General features: G+C 45.7%; 1 protein-coding gene across 1 annotated transcript in view; it reads right to left on the bottom strand.

The window, feature by feature from the left end:
* DDB1 (damage specific DNA binding protein 1) overlaps window positions 1–15,614 on the bottom strand; it is a 61,760-nt gene that overhangs the window by 18,463 nt on the left and 27,683 nt on the right. The window contains exons 5-15 of the mRNA XM_044270524.1: window positions 13,888–13,985; window positions 12,380–12,538; window positions 11,698–11,781; window positions 5,654–5,770; window positions 5,469–5,571; window positions 2,755–2,830; window positions 2,558–2,666; window positions 1,474–1,652; window positions 1,043–1,206; window positions 844–951; window positions 552–759 (exon numbers count right to left, since the gene is read on the bottom strand). Of these exons, the coding sequence (XP_044126459.1) occupies window positions 552–759; window positions 844–951; window positions 1,043–1,206; window positions 1,474–1,652; window positions 2,558–2,666; window positions 2,755–2,830; window positions 5,469–5,571; window positions 5,654–5,770; window positions 11,698–11,781; window positions 12,380–12,538; window positions 13,888–13,985 (1,405 nt within the window). The remainder of the gene's footprint in view (window positions 1–551; window positions 760–843; window positions 952–1,042; window positions 1,207–1,473; window positions 1,653–2,557; window positions 2,667–2,754; window positions 2,831–5,468; window positions 5,572–5,653; window positions 5,771–11,697; window positions 11,782–12,379; window positions 12,539–13,887; window positions 13,986–15,614) is intronic.

The raw sequence follows: 15,614 nt of genomic DNA on the forward strand, positions 1-15,614 counted from the left end.
TGCAGCAGTCAGAGACCTGCAGAAGAAAGGAAAAAAATAGAAATAAAAAGGAAAAGCAGCATGACCTGCAAACAGAGCAGGTCATGTCTGCCTCCTACAGACACTAGACTAAAATTGATTAACCTAGTGGCTGTGGAGAGGTTACAGCCCACCTGGGCGGAGCCAACCTTTTGATATCTAGTGTCGCCTCCTAGTGGTAGCTGGGCATATACCCATGGTGCTTTGTCCCCCAATGACTTTAACGAGAAATATGCTTTTTATGATCTACTGAAAAAATACAACAACATTTCATGATGCAGCAAGCCCTTTCATCATACCAACAGGAACAATATAATGAATAAAAAAGTGTTCCTATACTACAGACTAGGGGAAGGCAACCTCCAGCACTGCATCTGTTGCAAAACTACAACTCCCACCATGCATACTTGTTCTACTCTTCTCAGAACTCCCATAGAAATGAACGGAGCATGCTGGGAACTGTAGTTTCACAACAGCTGGAGTGGCGAAGGTCGCTGACCCCTGCTATAGACCGAACTAAAGGCATGACTTGCCTATCAGGATAACCTTCAGAGTTCAGGGGGCACATATAGTTGACCTCCTTCAGGTTAACGTTGGAGAAGACCAGCTTATGGTTGCTGCTGTAGATGACTGTGGGCCGGTCCGAACAAGCAAATACATTCGTGGTGGACAGAGAGCGGAAAGTCCTCAGAACAGTGGGCTGTGTCCCCAGGGTCACCTTCTTTCTGTCACTTAGAAGACCTAAGAAGTGCGAGAGAGCAAGTCAATGAACTCTATGTATGCCCACAAGCGTAGAAGAACCAGAATTACATAGCTATCACTTACCTGTTTCTGTGTTGAGGCTAAAATAGAAGAGAGCGCCATCCCCCAGTGCACACAGCAGGTAGTGACTGTTCTCGAATGACGTCATAAGGATGGACCTGGGGATAATCTCTGAAGAAGTAAATTAAAAATGAAATATTATCTACAAAGTATACTATAAATCTATGATCATCGTTGTGTACAAAGTCCCATTTTGACTTACCTCCACCTAGCATCTCTTTATGTAATAACTGAAATCCTGGTAAACTAAGGATTCGAGCCGAGATATCTGTCCACAGGCCAATTGCACAAAGTGTGGACATTGCATCACCGCCACCCAATGGAGTGACATCTAGACAGGCGACTTCATGCTCCATTTCAGTAGAACTGTTGGGAAAGGAGAAGAATCTTATGTAATGATCAGCACTATTAGGATATAAAAGGGTTGTCTCATTATGACAATGAATGTCGTGCTTGAGACCCTCCTTTATGAGCCATGGCAAACTATGGAAGACCATGTATTAAATATAATACTGCTTCTTCCTTGTAATCGCCGTTGAAGCATCCCTGGTGAGCCACCTTCATTATAATAAAGGGTTTTCATAATGAGACAAACCCTTTAAGAGAACTAGAGCACATATTAAACTGCCTTACCTGATCTGTTTTAGCTCACCAGGCTGGATTTCCAGGTAGTAGAGGACTCTGCCCACTGCAAGCAGCACTTGGCGGCTGTTGCATGAACACACGCTGACTTTACGACCTTGTGGCTCCTTCCATTCGCTAACCAGACTTTGTGGGTCCTGTGACACCAGTCGCACAGAGGCTGACGTGATCTGGAAAACAGAAGTCCATCATAATACCCCTTCATGGCTGGATACACACAGGCAGTTACTGGAACCAAAGCTAGAACTGAATGCAGCAGGATGGAGCAGTTTATGTTTCTTCTTTTATGCTTCCTATTCCTTCTGCTAGCTTCAGCTAATGGACCAAAAACCTCATGAGTGTATTGTTTCCACAAAACAATAGGCAAATGAACTGTATGGTTATGTGAATACCAAACTTGTGACCCGTCTCATTGGGGTTCACAGCTCATGGTTCCTGTGCCCCCCCAATGCACATTTAGATTTTAGTTCTCAATATAAACTCTTTAACTTATAATCATATTTACACCTAGGTGTACCTAAACCTTAAAATACACTTTATTAAAATCTATTCTAAATGTGAGGGCAATGTTTTTTTTTTGTAATATACTTTCATTTTCTTTTTAACTTTTAATAGCAAAATAGGCACCTGTTGCATTTTGCAATCCACACTCCCATACACCACTGTTTACTGGAGGACAGACTGCAAAGTGCAATAGGCACTTCAACTTCAGGTGCCTATTTCAATTGGAAAAGTAAAAAGATAAGTATATTACAAAAATTATTTCCATCACATTTAGATTTTAATAAAAGCGTATTTGAAGGTCTAGGTACTCACCAGCAGATCTGGAAAGATAAGCCCTGAGGTCGTATCAAGGCCTCGTGACTGCATGGAGGAGGGTTTCTGGGACCCATTATGCAATTAAAGGGGAAGACGCTTTGGATTACGCTGTAGTCATTATAGAAAAAGCAGAGAGGCACAAGACATTGACTGGTAAGGCATCAGGCATCTGTCTATGCATCTACAAAAATAAATCACTGAAGGGGGTGAGGGCTGCACGTTCTTCTTTACATCTGGACACGTGCCATTCTTTTACCTGAATGAGCTGCTTATGTGCCACATTCCCACAGAAAAAGGTTTGCTGGTCGTCAACAAAGCCTGCGAGGTCAGTTTCCTCCACTTCTTCTCCTGACAAAGTCAAGACCCTGCAAGACAAACAGATGTCATTATGGCGAAGTAACATCTGCGATCGGTTACGAGTTACATAACCAGCCACTTCAGTTCATCACGAACCTGGTCTGTCCCACAAAAGACAAAACCAATGTGTCATCCGTCTCACGATTGGCAGCAACCCGGAGTGGCCACAAACCTGATACAGAGCAGAAAGACCATTATTCAACAGGGAGAAGGCCATAACCAGCATCCAAGTAGACATGAAAGGATTCTTTTTTATTTTTAGTACTGTCTCCACAATGCCAATCCCTGTATACACAGCCCTTTAAAGCAGGCATCCTCAAACTGCAGCCCTCCAGCTGTTGCAAAACTACAACTCCCAGCTTGCCCAAACAGCCTACAGGTATCAGCCTACAGCAGGGCATTGTGGGAGTTGTAGTTTCACAACAGCTGGAGGGCTGCAGTTTGAGGATGCCTGCTTTAAAGGGAATCTGTCACCTAGTTTTACATGCAGGGATAGATTGCCGCTAGCATGTCCGCAATATACCTGTCCCATAGGGCCGTGTGTGGTTTTTGTTCGTATAAAAAATGATTTTATAGATATGTAAATTAGCCAAGTAAGGTGCCCAAGGCGTGGCTACTTACATCTAAGGCTACTTTCACACTTGCGTTCGGAGCGGATCCGTCTGGTGTCTGCATAGACTGATCCGCTCCTATAATGCAGACGATGGGATCCGTTCAGAACGGATCCGTCTGCATTATATTTCAGAAAAAATTCTAAGTCTGAAAGTTAGTCAGACGGATCCGTCCAGACTTTACATTGAAAGTCAATGGGGGACGGATCCGTTTGAAATGGCACCATATTGTGTCAACTTCAAACGGATCCGTCCCCATTGACTTACATTGTAAGTCTGGATGGATCCGTTTGGCTCCGCACGGCCAGGCGGACACCTGAACGCTGCAAGCTGCGTTCGGGTGTCCACCTGCTGAGCGGAACGGAGGCCAAACTGATGCATTCTGAGCGGATCCGCATCCACTCAGAATGCATTAGGGCTGTACGGATCCGTTCGGGGCCGCTTGTGAGAGCCTTCAAACGGAACTCACAAGCGGAACCCCGAACACAAGTGTGAAAGTAGCCTAAGGAGCCCAGACATGCCCCCTGTGAAGGAGCCCAGCTACCGCCTGCATCCAGTGCCGTAATCTTGTGATGCGCGAGCTAGCGGGTGCACAGTGCCGGCAAAGTGTTTGTTCCCTTTGCTGGCATCAGCCTCAGTGAACGATCTGCTAGATTGCGCCTCGCGAGATTACGGCACTGTAACTTTGTGAGCAAGGAGGAGATTCATGGATGCAGGTGGTGCTGGGCTCCTTAACTGTAAGTAACCACGCCTTGGGCACCTTACTTGGCTAATTTACATATCTATAAAATCATTTTTTATATGCCATAAAACCACACACGGCCCTATGGGACAGGTATATTGCGGACATGCTAGCGGAGATCTATCCCTGCATGTCCGCAGCTCTATAGGGTAAAACTAGGTGACAGATTCCCTTTAAGTAATCCTTAAAGGGGCTGTCCCACTATTGATATTCACCACCTTACTACATGGTGATACGTTTCTGATAGCACGGAGCCCCACAAATGACTACAATGGTGGTCCCGAGCCGCCGTTCCTCCTTACTACATATCCACAACGTGAAAGACTCTGAATGGAGCAGCAGTTGAAAAAGCGCCCATCTGCTCTATTCAGTATCCATGGGACTGACGTCTGAGCCCTGTGTGTGTTGATTGCACAGACTTTAAAAGGGAGCGGCAGAACAAATGTTTGATCAAAGATCCATTTAAATTCCTCCACATTGTGGCCCTGCAGTAATGAGGAATGCAGGCTGGTGTCACAGTGATCAGACATGTATCACCTATCCTGTGGAGAGGCGATGAATGTCTGCTGTGGGGAGAAAAAGTCTCATTGTATTTTATGATTTTAGCTACAAGTTAAAGGGAACCTGTCACGGTGAACATGGTGTCTGAGCTGCAGGCAGCATGTTATAGAGCAGGAGGAGCTGAGCAGATTGAAATTTAGTTTTGTGGGAAAAGATTCACTTGAACTTGCAAATTATTCATGTAAAGTCCAGCTCATTCTGGGCTTTAAAGTCTAGGAGGCGGAGCCATCAGTGATTGACATCTCTCTATGTAAACACAGTCAGAGGGAAGGCTGTCAATCACTAATAGCTCCACCTGCTTGACTTCAAAGACCAGAATGAGCAGGAATTAAAACTTAATAAATGACAAGTTATAATTGATCGTTTCCCCAAGCTCCTCCTCCTCTATCAGCTCCGCTCCTCCTTCTCTATTTTCACAGTGACATGTTTCCTTTAAGGGTCCATTTACACAACCCATTCATTTCAATGTGGCCGCAAAAGATGCGGACAGCAAACTGTGTGCTGTCCGCATCAGTAGTTCCGTTCTGCGGCCCCGCAAAATAGAACGGACAAGAATAGGCATTTCTATCACAGGGCCAGCCATGTGTGGCCCGTAAAATGCAGAACGCACATGGCCGGTGTTCGTGTTTTGCGGATTCGCAATTTGCAGACATGTGAATGGACCCTAAGGCAGTGATTTTCAACCTGCAGCTCTCCAGCTGTTGCTGAACTACAACTCCCATCATGCCTGTTAGCCTCAGGCTGTCAGAGCATGACTGGAGCTGTAGTTTTGAAACAGCTGGAGAGCTGCAGGTTGGGGAACAGCGAGTTAAGAGACGAGCGACACGGATTGCTTTCAATAGAAACCAGTAGACCTATGACAGAGAGAGCTCCAGGTCTGCAAGTATCAGCGTTACCTTTGATCCCTGGTAAGTCAATGCTGGCGTGTTCATGGATACCGATGCCGTTCCTGATAATTCGTAGTGAACCTTCCTTAAAGGCTCCAGAGCAGGTAACAAGCTGCATACACAGAGAAAAATATGACAGAAAATCCACAGGAATGACAGCAAATACATGAGAAGTGAATGCACATTAATCTCACCTGTCCCTGGCCCTGTCTCTCAAGGTCTACAACACACATGTCCACGATGGGACCCAAGTTAGTGAAAGTTTCCATTGCCACGACATAGGAGCCCTGTTCGTTGCTGTCCGCAGTAAGCTATGGAGAAGGAGACACAAAAAGATTAAGTATCAGGTATTCTTAGTGGTAAGGATATACTGTATAACATACAGAAATATATAGGTGAAAAAGCAGACATACAGTCATGTGAAAAAATTAGGACACCCTTTGAAAGCATGTGGTTTTTTGTAACATTTTTAATAAAAGGTTATTTCATCTCCGTTTCAACAATACAGAGAGATTAAAGTAATCCAACTAACCAAAGAAAACTGAAGAAAAGTCTTTTCAAGATCTTCTGTAAATGTCATTCTACAAAAATGCCTATTCTAACTGAGGAAAAAGATAGGACACCCTTGCCCCTAATAGCGAGTGTTACCTCCTTTGGCTGAAATAACTGCAGTGAGACGGTTCTTGTAGCCATCTACCAGTCTTCGACATCGGTCTGAGGAAATTTTACCCCACTCCTCAATGCAGAACTTTTTCAGCTGTGAGATGTTTGAGGGGTTTCTTGCACGTACAGCCCTTTTCAAGTCATCCCACAGCATCTCAATGGGATTCAAATCTGGACTTTGACTTGGCCATTCCAGGACTCTCCATTTCTTCTTTTTCAGCCAATCTTTGGTTGATTTACTAGTATGTTTTGGGTCATTGTCATGTTGCATGGTCCAGTTCCGCTTCAGCTTTAATTTTCTAACTGATGGTCTCACATGTTCTTCAAGCACCTTCTGATACACAGTAGAATTCATCGTGGATTCTATGATGGTGAGCTGACCAGGTCCTGCTGCAGCAAAGCAGCCCCAAACCATGACACTTCCACCTCCATGCTTCACAGTTGGTATGAGGTTCTTTTCTTGGAATGCTGTGTTTGGTTTACGCCAAACATGTCCTCTGCTGTTGTGTCCAAATAATTCAATTTTGGACTCATCTGTCCAAAGAACATTATTCCAGAAGTCCTGGTCTTTGTCAACTTTATCTCTGGCAAATGTCAGTCTGGCCTCGATGTTTCTCTTGGAAAGCAAAGGTTTCCTCCTTGCACACCTCCCATGCAAGTTAAACTTGTACAGTCTCTTTCTGATTGTAGAGGCATGTACTTCTACATCAACAGTAGCCAGAGCCTGCTGTAGTTCTCGAGATGACACTTTAGGGTTTTTGGAGACCTCTTTTAGCATCTTGCGGTCTGCTCTTGGGGTGAACTTGCTGGGGCGACCAGTCCTGGGCATGTTGGCAGTTGTTTTGAAAGCCCTCCACTTGTAGACTATCTTCCGGACAGTGGAATGGCTGATTTCAAAATCTTTTGAGATCTTTTTAAATCCCTTCCCAGACTCATAGGCTGCTACAATCTTTTTTCTGAAGTCCTCTGACAGCTCTTTTGCTCTCACCATGGTGCTCACTCTCACTTCAACAGTCAGGAGCACACCAAACTAAATGTCTGAGGTTTAAATAGGGCAAGCCTCATTCAACATGCAGAGTAACGATCTACTAATTATGTGCACCTGGTGTGATATACCTGTGTGAGATCTGAGCCAATTTAAGAGGGAATACATGTGAGGGTGTCCTATCTTTTTCCTCAGTTAGAATAGGCATTTTTGTAGAATGACATTTACAGAAGATCTTGAAAAGACTTTTCTTCAGTTTTCTTTGTTTAGTTGGATTACTTTAATCTCTCTGTATTGTTGAAACGGAGATGAAATAACCTTTTATTAAAAATGTTACAAAAAACCACATGCTTTCAAAGGGTGTCCTAATTTTTTCACATGACTGTAGACCCATATACAGTTTACACAGACATAAAAAGCCAAGTCATAGAGGTGTTACCGCTGGAAGGATGGTTCTAACTGGGTTTCCTGCCAATATTGACTAGGTATGCCAACAATGATCCGTAGCGGTCCGACCACAGGGCTATCCGCCAAACTGCTCTGAGGCCTGATAAAGCTCAGCAACCCCTTTGAAGTCTACTTCTTAAAATCTATATCCAATCTATGTAATTTGGAAGAAAAACCATCTTCAAAAGGTCTTTCTGGATTTTAAAGAGAGGGGTTTCCCATTGAGGACCCACCTCTACCCACCAGTGTCACAAAAAGCACCTCTCTCTCGTCGAAACCAAAGTCCCTAGGGGGATAGGGGGTTTGCGGGGCAGCCAATAGCAGACGGCAATGGGAACGAGCATCCCTAGCCTCGCAGGTGAAGCTAGCGAGGGTCGTTCCCGTTGCGGCCTGCTATTGGCCAACACCGCCAATACCCCCCGAAGCCAGATGTTTGTAACAAGCGGTGGTACGTAGCCCCTTATTTGAGGGTTCAGGAGTAACAGCACATCCCTAACCTTAGGCCACATGATTCCTGGGTGCATATTAGGAAGTCGCACCTCACCGTAGTGCTGTTTCATTGTGCCATAGTTTTTTAGGCCTACATTTCATATGCACACGTTAAACCATTACATGCTTGGGCAAATGCATAAGCGGCTCTGTTAATCTTCTCTCATTACAAAGGAGGTTGAAGTTCCTATGATTTAGCATTTTGGCCATTTTGTGTCTCGCCAGATGACGTTACAGCTTGTCTTTAAAAACCAGCTCAGGGCTGAACAATTGACTGTGGCCTTCAGGAACCCCTTAGACCAGGGATGGCCAACCTGAGGCTCTCCAGCTGTTGCAAAACTACAACTCCCAGCATGCCCACACTGCCTACAGCTTTCAGCCTACAGCAGGGCATGATGGGAGTTGTAGTTTTTCAACAGCTGGAGAGCCGCAGGTTGGCCATCCCTGCCTTAGACCATTCCAAGAGCAGGATTCATCATTTTATGACAAACTTTCCTAGACGTAAACAGAAAACAAAGGCTGCAAACTTCTGGTTGGCCGATCACACGCCAAAGCACCTAGAAGTAATTTCTCATCCACCAGAAACACGGTTTGGATTTTGCAACTTCCATCTGTGAGAAGTTCACACAACCAGAGCCGTTCATCCTCGTACTTACAGCTCTGACGAGAAGAAAACTATCCAGCAGCTGCCAAAGAGCTTAGCATGTTAAAACTTGGGCTGCAGAAATGCTTCCATTAAGGGATTTTCTAGACTTAACTTAAACTGGTCGCCTCAAGAGAGTCCAAGTGCTTTAGACTGCCAAAACGAGTCCTGAAGGCTTTCCACGTAGGTTTCCTGCCTGTACAAGCAAAGCTGGCACCTTCAATTTATCACTAGTCATTCATTCCAGCGCTGCCCAAAACAGAACTGGTGTGCAACGAGGCCACCATGTGGCACAACTAAGATACTGCATGCCAAAATTACTTTGCTGTTTTTTGCGTTTTTCCTGCAATTGCCTCTAGCGGAAAAGAGTGAAGCAGTATATTGACTCCATGTGTCAAGGGCAGGCATGACGTGGCCAAACTAAAGCTATACCACCAACACACATCTCATTCACAAGTATCACATTACAGTGGCCAAAATGGAACAAAAATGCTGAATATGAACAGACCCCAGGAAAAATAAGTCAGTGTTTGAAAAGAACAGCATTTTATACAGTGCATGGCTCTACACCAGGCATCCTCAAACTGCGGCCCTCCAGCTGTTGTAAAACTACAATTCCCACAATGCCCTGCTGTAAGCTGATACCTGTAGGCTGTTCGGGCATGCTGGGAGTTGTAGTTTTGCAACAGCTGGAGGGCCGCAGTTTGAGGATGCCTGCTCTACACGCTCCACAAGGTGCAAACCTTTTACAAAGAGGTTTCACATATGCACCATCTGAGTCTCTAGTTCTCCAGCAGGGATGCAGGGCACTTAGTAGATGCCAGGGATGCAGGTCTCTGAAGGAGTAAAGTCTGCATGGGTTTCCACACTTTGGGGCAATTGCCTAGCTATTAAAGGGTTACTAGGAAATTCCCACCTGTAATTATCAGTGCACAGTAACTGTGCATGCAGCAACCTTCTCAGTCTCCTTGCATCATGACTCGATACTCTGTAGCATGTGATGCGCGGTGCACTAGTACAGTATAAGGCCTCATGCACACAGCCGTTAGATGGCCGTATTGCAGCCTGCAAACGGTGGGGCGGCAATCCATGGCCACCGGCCATGTGCACCACAGATTACGAATGCATACAAATTCACTTGAATGGGTCCGCAATTCCGGAGATGCGGAACAGAGTCACGGAACGGAACATCGGAACCACTACAGAGTGCTTTGGTGGTGTTTCTTTCCGTTGTTTCGCACTGCAAATAAATATGACATGTCATATTTTTTTGCAGTGCAGACAGACCACGGACCCATTCAAGTTGAATGGGTCCAGTCCGCTGCAAGGATGTTGCCCATGCATAGGGGACCGCAATTGCGGTCCCTAATGCACGGAACGGCCGTGTGCATGAGGCCCAAATCACATTTCCCCCACTGTCCTCCTAAGGGTAAATGCACACAATCAGGATCGTGTGCAGATTTGAGTGCGGAAAATCCGACCTGTAGGTCATGTATATTGTAAAATTCAAACAGTCTCTATACTCTGTGGTTACTTACGGCGCTGCAGATCCACCAAGCGACGTGGGTAAAGTTCGCTTCACAGTCAAAAGTTCCAAAAGATGATGATGGCGCTGCCTATGAGTGTAGGATTCCACTCCCAGATTATTTTCCCAAATGCGCAGTTGTTTCACCTTGTAGCCAAACAATCGGATTCCAGAGGCTGGCGCACTCACGTAGACCCGTACCCTAGAGAGAAGTTTTTACACAATAGTGAAGTTCCACCAGGTGATTCCGCTAAAAGCTATTTATTCTTCTATTACAAAATAGACTCTAAAATGAGATACGGACCCATTCTGATTTTAGAAGGCTGAATTTCTATGTCTATTTTGTAATAGAAGAATAAATAGCTTTTAGCGGAATAACCTGGTGGAACTTCACTATTGTGTAAAAACTTCTCTCTAGGGTACGGGTCTACGTGAGTGCGCCAGCCTCTGGAATCCGATTGATTTTAAAATCCGCAGCATATCCATTTATTTTATTTTTCCTGACCGGATTTTCTCCATTCACTTCAATGAGGAGAGTAAAATCCACACCTAATCCACATGTAAATCCGCACCAATTGATGTGGATTGACCGCGCGGATTTCAGTGCGGATTTTCCGCACATAAACCCTGAACATGTGCATTTACCCTAACAGTCTCATCCTCAGGACTGGCACCCTGCATGTGCTTGCACAGTGAACAGTACAAATGTACGTTTGCGTGCTTGGGGCTAAACTGCGCCTAGGCCACACCGCCAATAAACGTGCAGTCAGATGACCTAGGCTAAGCTGTAAGAAAACTGGGGTGCTACTGTGAGCGCCATGCCTTCTCAAACAGCTGAACGGTGGGGGTGTTGGACCCCCAATGATCATAGGTCATCATTTGTAAAATGTCAAAAAAAAAAAAATTAAACCCTTCAGCAGTTGGGGTCACTGAAAAACATGAACACACAATAGATGGGGATACAGTGAATAATAATACGGCATGTTCTAGGTCCGTGATGGCTAACCTCCGGCACTCCAGCTGTGGTAAAACTACAACTCACAAGATGCAAACTTCCTTGGTTTTTCTCAGAACTCCATAGAAATGAATAGGGCATGCTGGGAGTCGTAGTTTCACCACAGCTGGAGTGCCGGAGGTTAGCCGTCACTGCTCTAGCTTCACACGGGCGAATGTAGTCCAGGAAACTTGGTCAGTGTGACTGCAGCGTTATCCAGACCAACCATGGCTCTTCCGAGCCCACCCTAATAAATCAAAGTGACCTATGATGCTGTGAGCTCTATGATTCTACTGTCCCATACTCAACTCCAGGACATTAGACTCGCGGTCAGGATGGAACTTGCAGCATCATAGATCACTCTGATGTAGTGAGCTCGGCTCAAACAAGTTGTGGTCGGTTCGGGAAATGCGGTTGTCGCACTGACTTTTTTCCTGGACCATACTCACCGAATGTGACACGAGCCTTGCTGTGTTCAAACCATCGGCTTACCTTCACCAGTTGGGAGTCTCCAAGTCGAGAGCCTACAAACACTACTCCATTATCCAGGTAAGTCAGACATTCTGCAATGGATGTCTACAATAGACAAAAACAAACTTAATGTATGGGAATATTCAATGACAGCATCTGCCCGAGGTGGTGAAGCACAGACCACAGATTACCAACTGATACAGGTCTATATAAAAATATACCGGTCCCCATACTGAACAGCGTTCACGCTTTGAATTTAAGAGTCCAGTATATTTGCAAATCAAAGGATTTGGAATACCCTTTCAATCAGAAAATAGCAAAACCATATTGGCAATGATGGTTAAAGGGTTGTGCAGTGAACAGATATTGATGACCTATCCTCAGATCGGCAGGAGGGTCAAACTCCAGGCACCTCCACTGATCAGCTGTTTGAAGAGGTATCAGCAACTGCTCATCCCAAGTGAAAGGGACAAGCAGTTGTAATGACAATGCACTGCCTCGCGAGGTGGCATGCAGGTAATCTAGAAGCAGAAGCAACACCGAATGGCATGCAGGTAATCTAGAAGCAGAAGCAACACTCTTCAAACAGCTGATTGGCGGGGGGGCCAGGAACAGGACCTCCCCAGATCTGATATTGACTGCCTATCCTGAGGCTAGGTCATACATTTCTGTCCACTGCACAACCCCTTTAAACCGTTCTTACCTCCCCCAACAGCTCCACTCGGAGGTCCTTCAGAGTGACACTTCCATCCATCTGCTCTTCCTTCTCCAGCAGCAACATAAATAAGCGACCTTCCATGTCTCCGAGAAGATACCGGGAGCCATTGACATCTACCCGATTGTGACACACAATTGTACTTTGCTGCAGAAAAAAAAAATATATATATAACTAACCTACTCCAATAATATCACTCAAAATGAATTAAAGGGGTTTTCCGAGATTTTGATACTGATGACTGATCCTCTGGATAGGTCATCAGTATCTGATCAGTGGGGTTCAGACGCCTGGGAACTTTAACGATCAGCCGATCGAGAAGGCACCGCACTGTGGCTTCCTCGCAGCTTACCAAGCACAGCGCAGTGCATTGTATAGTGGCTGTGCTTGGCATCACAGCTTATTGACTTCAATGGGGCTGAGCACGATACCAGGCACAGCCGCTATACAACGTGCGTGGTAAGCTGCAACAAGACTGCTGCGCTCACTGTGAGCGCTGGTGCCATCTCAAAAAGCTGATCAGCGGGGGTCCCGAGTATCAGACACCCACCGATCAGATACTGATGACCTATCCTCACATCAGTATCAAAATCTCAGAAAACCCTGTCTCCTCTCCTGACAAGTCTCTTTTAGTAAATGATTGCATTCCCCGAAATATAACAGCTCTGGGGAATGTTTTCTCTCACCTCTGTTTTGTACTGTTCCGATATTAAAAATAAATAAATCATGAATTATTTGCCACAAGGGTGCTACTGGCTGGGACGGGCATGTCCCTACACATATCCTGTCCAATCAGTGCCGACATCACCAGATTGTGTAGGGACAAACCCCTTACATAGAAATGGTAATGCCTGGTTGTCAATTTATTCATAATTATTCAGGAGGAATAACAGAGGAATGGCACAACTAAGACTTAAAGGGGTATTCCCATCTTAGACAATGGGGGCATATCGCTAGGATATGTCCCCATTGTCTGATAGGTGCGGGTCCCACACCTATATCTAGAACGGAGCCGGGGAGAGTTGTGGCTGAAGGACCCCGGGGTCCGTCCACCACAAGGCACAGCTCCCCGCCTCTCCCATTAAAGTGAATGGGAGCGCACCGCGCATGCATGGCCACGGCTCCCATTCATTTCTATGGGGCCGACGGAAATAGCCGAGCCAGCGCTCTGCTATTTTCGTCGGCTCCATAGAAATGAATGGAGGGCGTCTGCGCATGCACAGTGCGCCGTTCTCAACTTTCTCTGCTCCGTTCTCCTTGTAGGTGCGGGTCCCAGAGGTGGGACCTGCACCTATCAGACAATGGGAACTTATCCTAGCGATATGCCCCCATTGTCTAAGATGGGATAACCCCTTTAAGAAAAAAAGATGCTCCAGAATTGTTATATCATGGAGAATACAAGCATTTACAGCAAAAGACAAGTCGGGAAAGGAGTCAAGTACTCAAGAGATCGAAACGTGGAGTGCGCACAACTCAGGAGTCTACAGACAACTCACCTTAATAATTGGAGGAGCTATCGCCAAGTATTTTTCACCATTGTGGTAAGTTATAGATTCTTGACCTATTATAATGGCTCCTCCAAACGGCTCTGGAACTGAGAAAGAGACATAGCAAATCAGGAAACAGATGAGGATGGCATAATGATATACGCGTTTTATGTATTCTCCATTTTGGTCCCCATCCTGGGAGCCTTCTAGAGGGGGTGAACACATTTCCTGGACTGCACCTGCATTTTAAAAGTAAAGCAGAGTCCCCTGTCTGAGGGCGAAGGTGCAGGCACTCTCCAAGTATGGAAACTGCTGAGCATGCCAGATATGTAGTAAGTGTTATAGTCTGTAAATGTAAACCCTACACCTGGACCGCGGCCACTGAACCAGCTGGGGTTTATGGTTCCAAACCTGATGATATAAAAACCATCCGTCCCCGCAAAGTATACCAAGGTCACTGACCCCACTGCATCGGAGAATGCACCATATGAGTCCTGGACTAATTTCCTAGTAAGTTAAAGGGGTATTCCGGTTGTTTGAAGTTATCCCCCATCATGTGGATAGGGGATAACTATTAGATCGGGAGGGACCCCCACTGATCACGAGAACGGGGGACCCATACCCTCTGCAGCCCCCCTGAAATGAACAGCACATGTGTGTGACCACTCCTTTCATTTCTATGGGAGTTCCGGAGATAGCGGAGTACAGCGCTGTGGACAGGGGATAACTGGTATACCCCATTAGGTCTTCATTTTCTATACTTTGTAGGGACAGATGATTTGATATGGGAAAGATTGGGACCCTAAACTTAAAGGGGGTTGTCCGCATTACCTCCTTTGCTGGCTTGATTCATTTTTCCATCACATTATATACTGGTCGTATCCAGGGGTTATGACCACCCTGCAATTCAGCAACGGTGGTCGTGCTTGCACTCCATAGGAAAATGTGCTGGGACTGCGGGAGTGCGCATAGGTCAGCGCCTTTCCTATAGTGTGCAAACACGACCACTAATGCTGGCTTGCAGGGTGGTCATAACCATGGGAAAGAGCAGTGTATAATGGGATGGAAAAATGAATCCAGCCAGCAAAGGAAGCAATATGGAGAATCACAATACATTAGTAAGTGCACTTTCTCACATGTTAAATGCCACTTGCTGAAGTGAGACAACTCCTTTAACAGCAAGCTGCTGGTTTAATAGCCCCGAACCAGGTAGCAGGTTCCCTTTCAGAAACTTCTCCTGCCAAAGACTTTTAAAACATATCAACTAGATATGTAACAAGTGTGATCTGGTCCTGACCACTGGGTGCCACCAGACCCAAGAGGTTGAGTTTCAGGTCTTTATTTCTGGCAGAGAAGAGAGCAACAAATTCTCTGATTTCCTGATACATTCCCACGCGTAATCTCCAATCCTCACAGGACCTCCTCCTTTGTTCTTCTCTCTAGGCTCTCTAGCAAATCGACCTTCGAATTATAGATCCAAAGTCGCAGTGCATTGAGCCCTAAACTTGTGGATCTTGGAATCAGCAACCCTGTCTGTAACTGGATCATGGACTTTTTGACCAAAAAATAACTGTTCCACCACCATCACACTTAACACTGGCACTCCACAGGGCTGTGTGCTGAGCCCGTTTCTCTACTCCACAGGGCTGTGTGCTGAGCCCGTTCCTCTACTCCACAGGGCTGTGTGCTGAGCCCGTTCCTCTACTCCACAGGGCTGTGTGCTGAGCCCGTTCCTC

This window comes from Bufo gargarizans, chromosome 10 (genome assembly GCF_014858855.1).
Source record: "Bufo gargarizans isolate SCDJY-AF-19 chromosome 10, ASM1485885v1, whole genome shotgun sequence".
Lineage (NCBI taxonomy): Eukaryota > Metazoa > Chordata > Amphibia > Anura > Bufonidae > Bufo > Bufo gargarizans.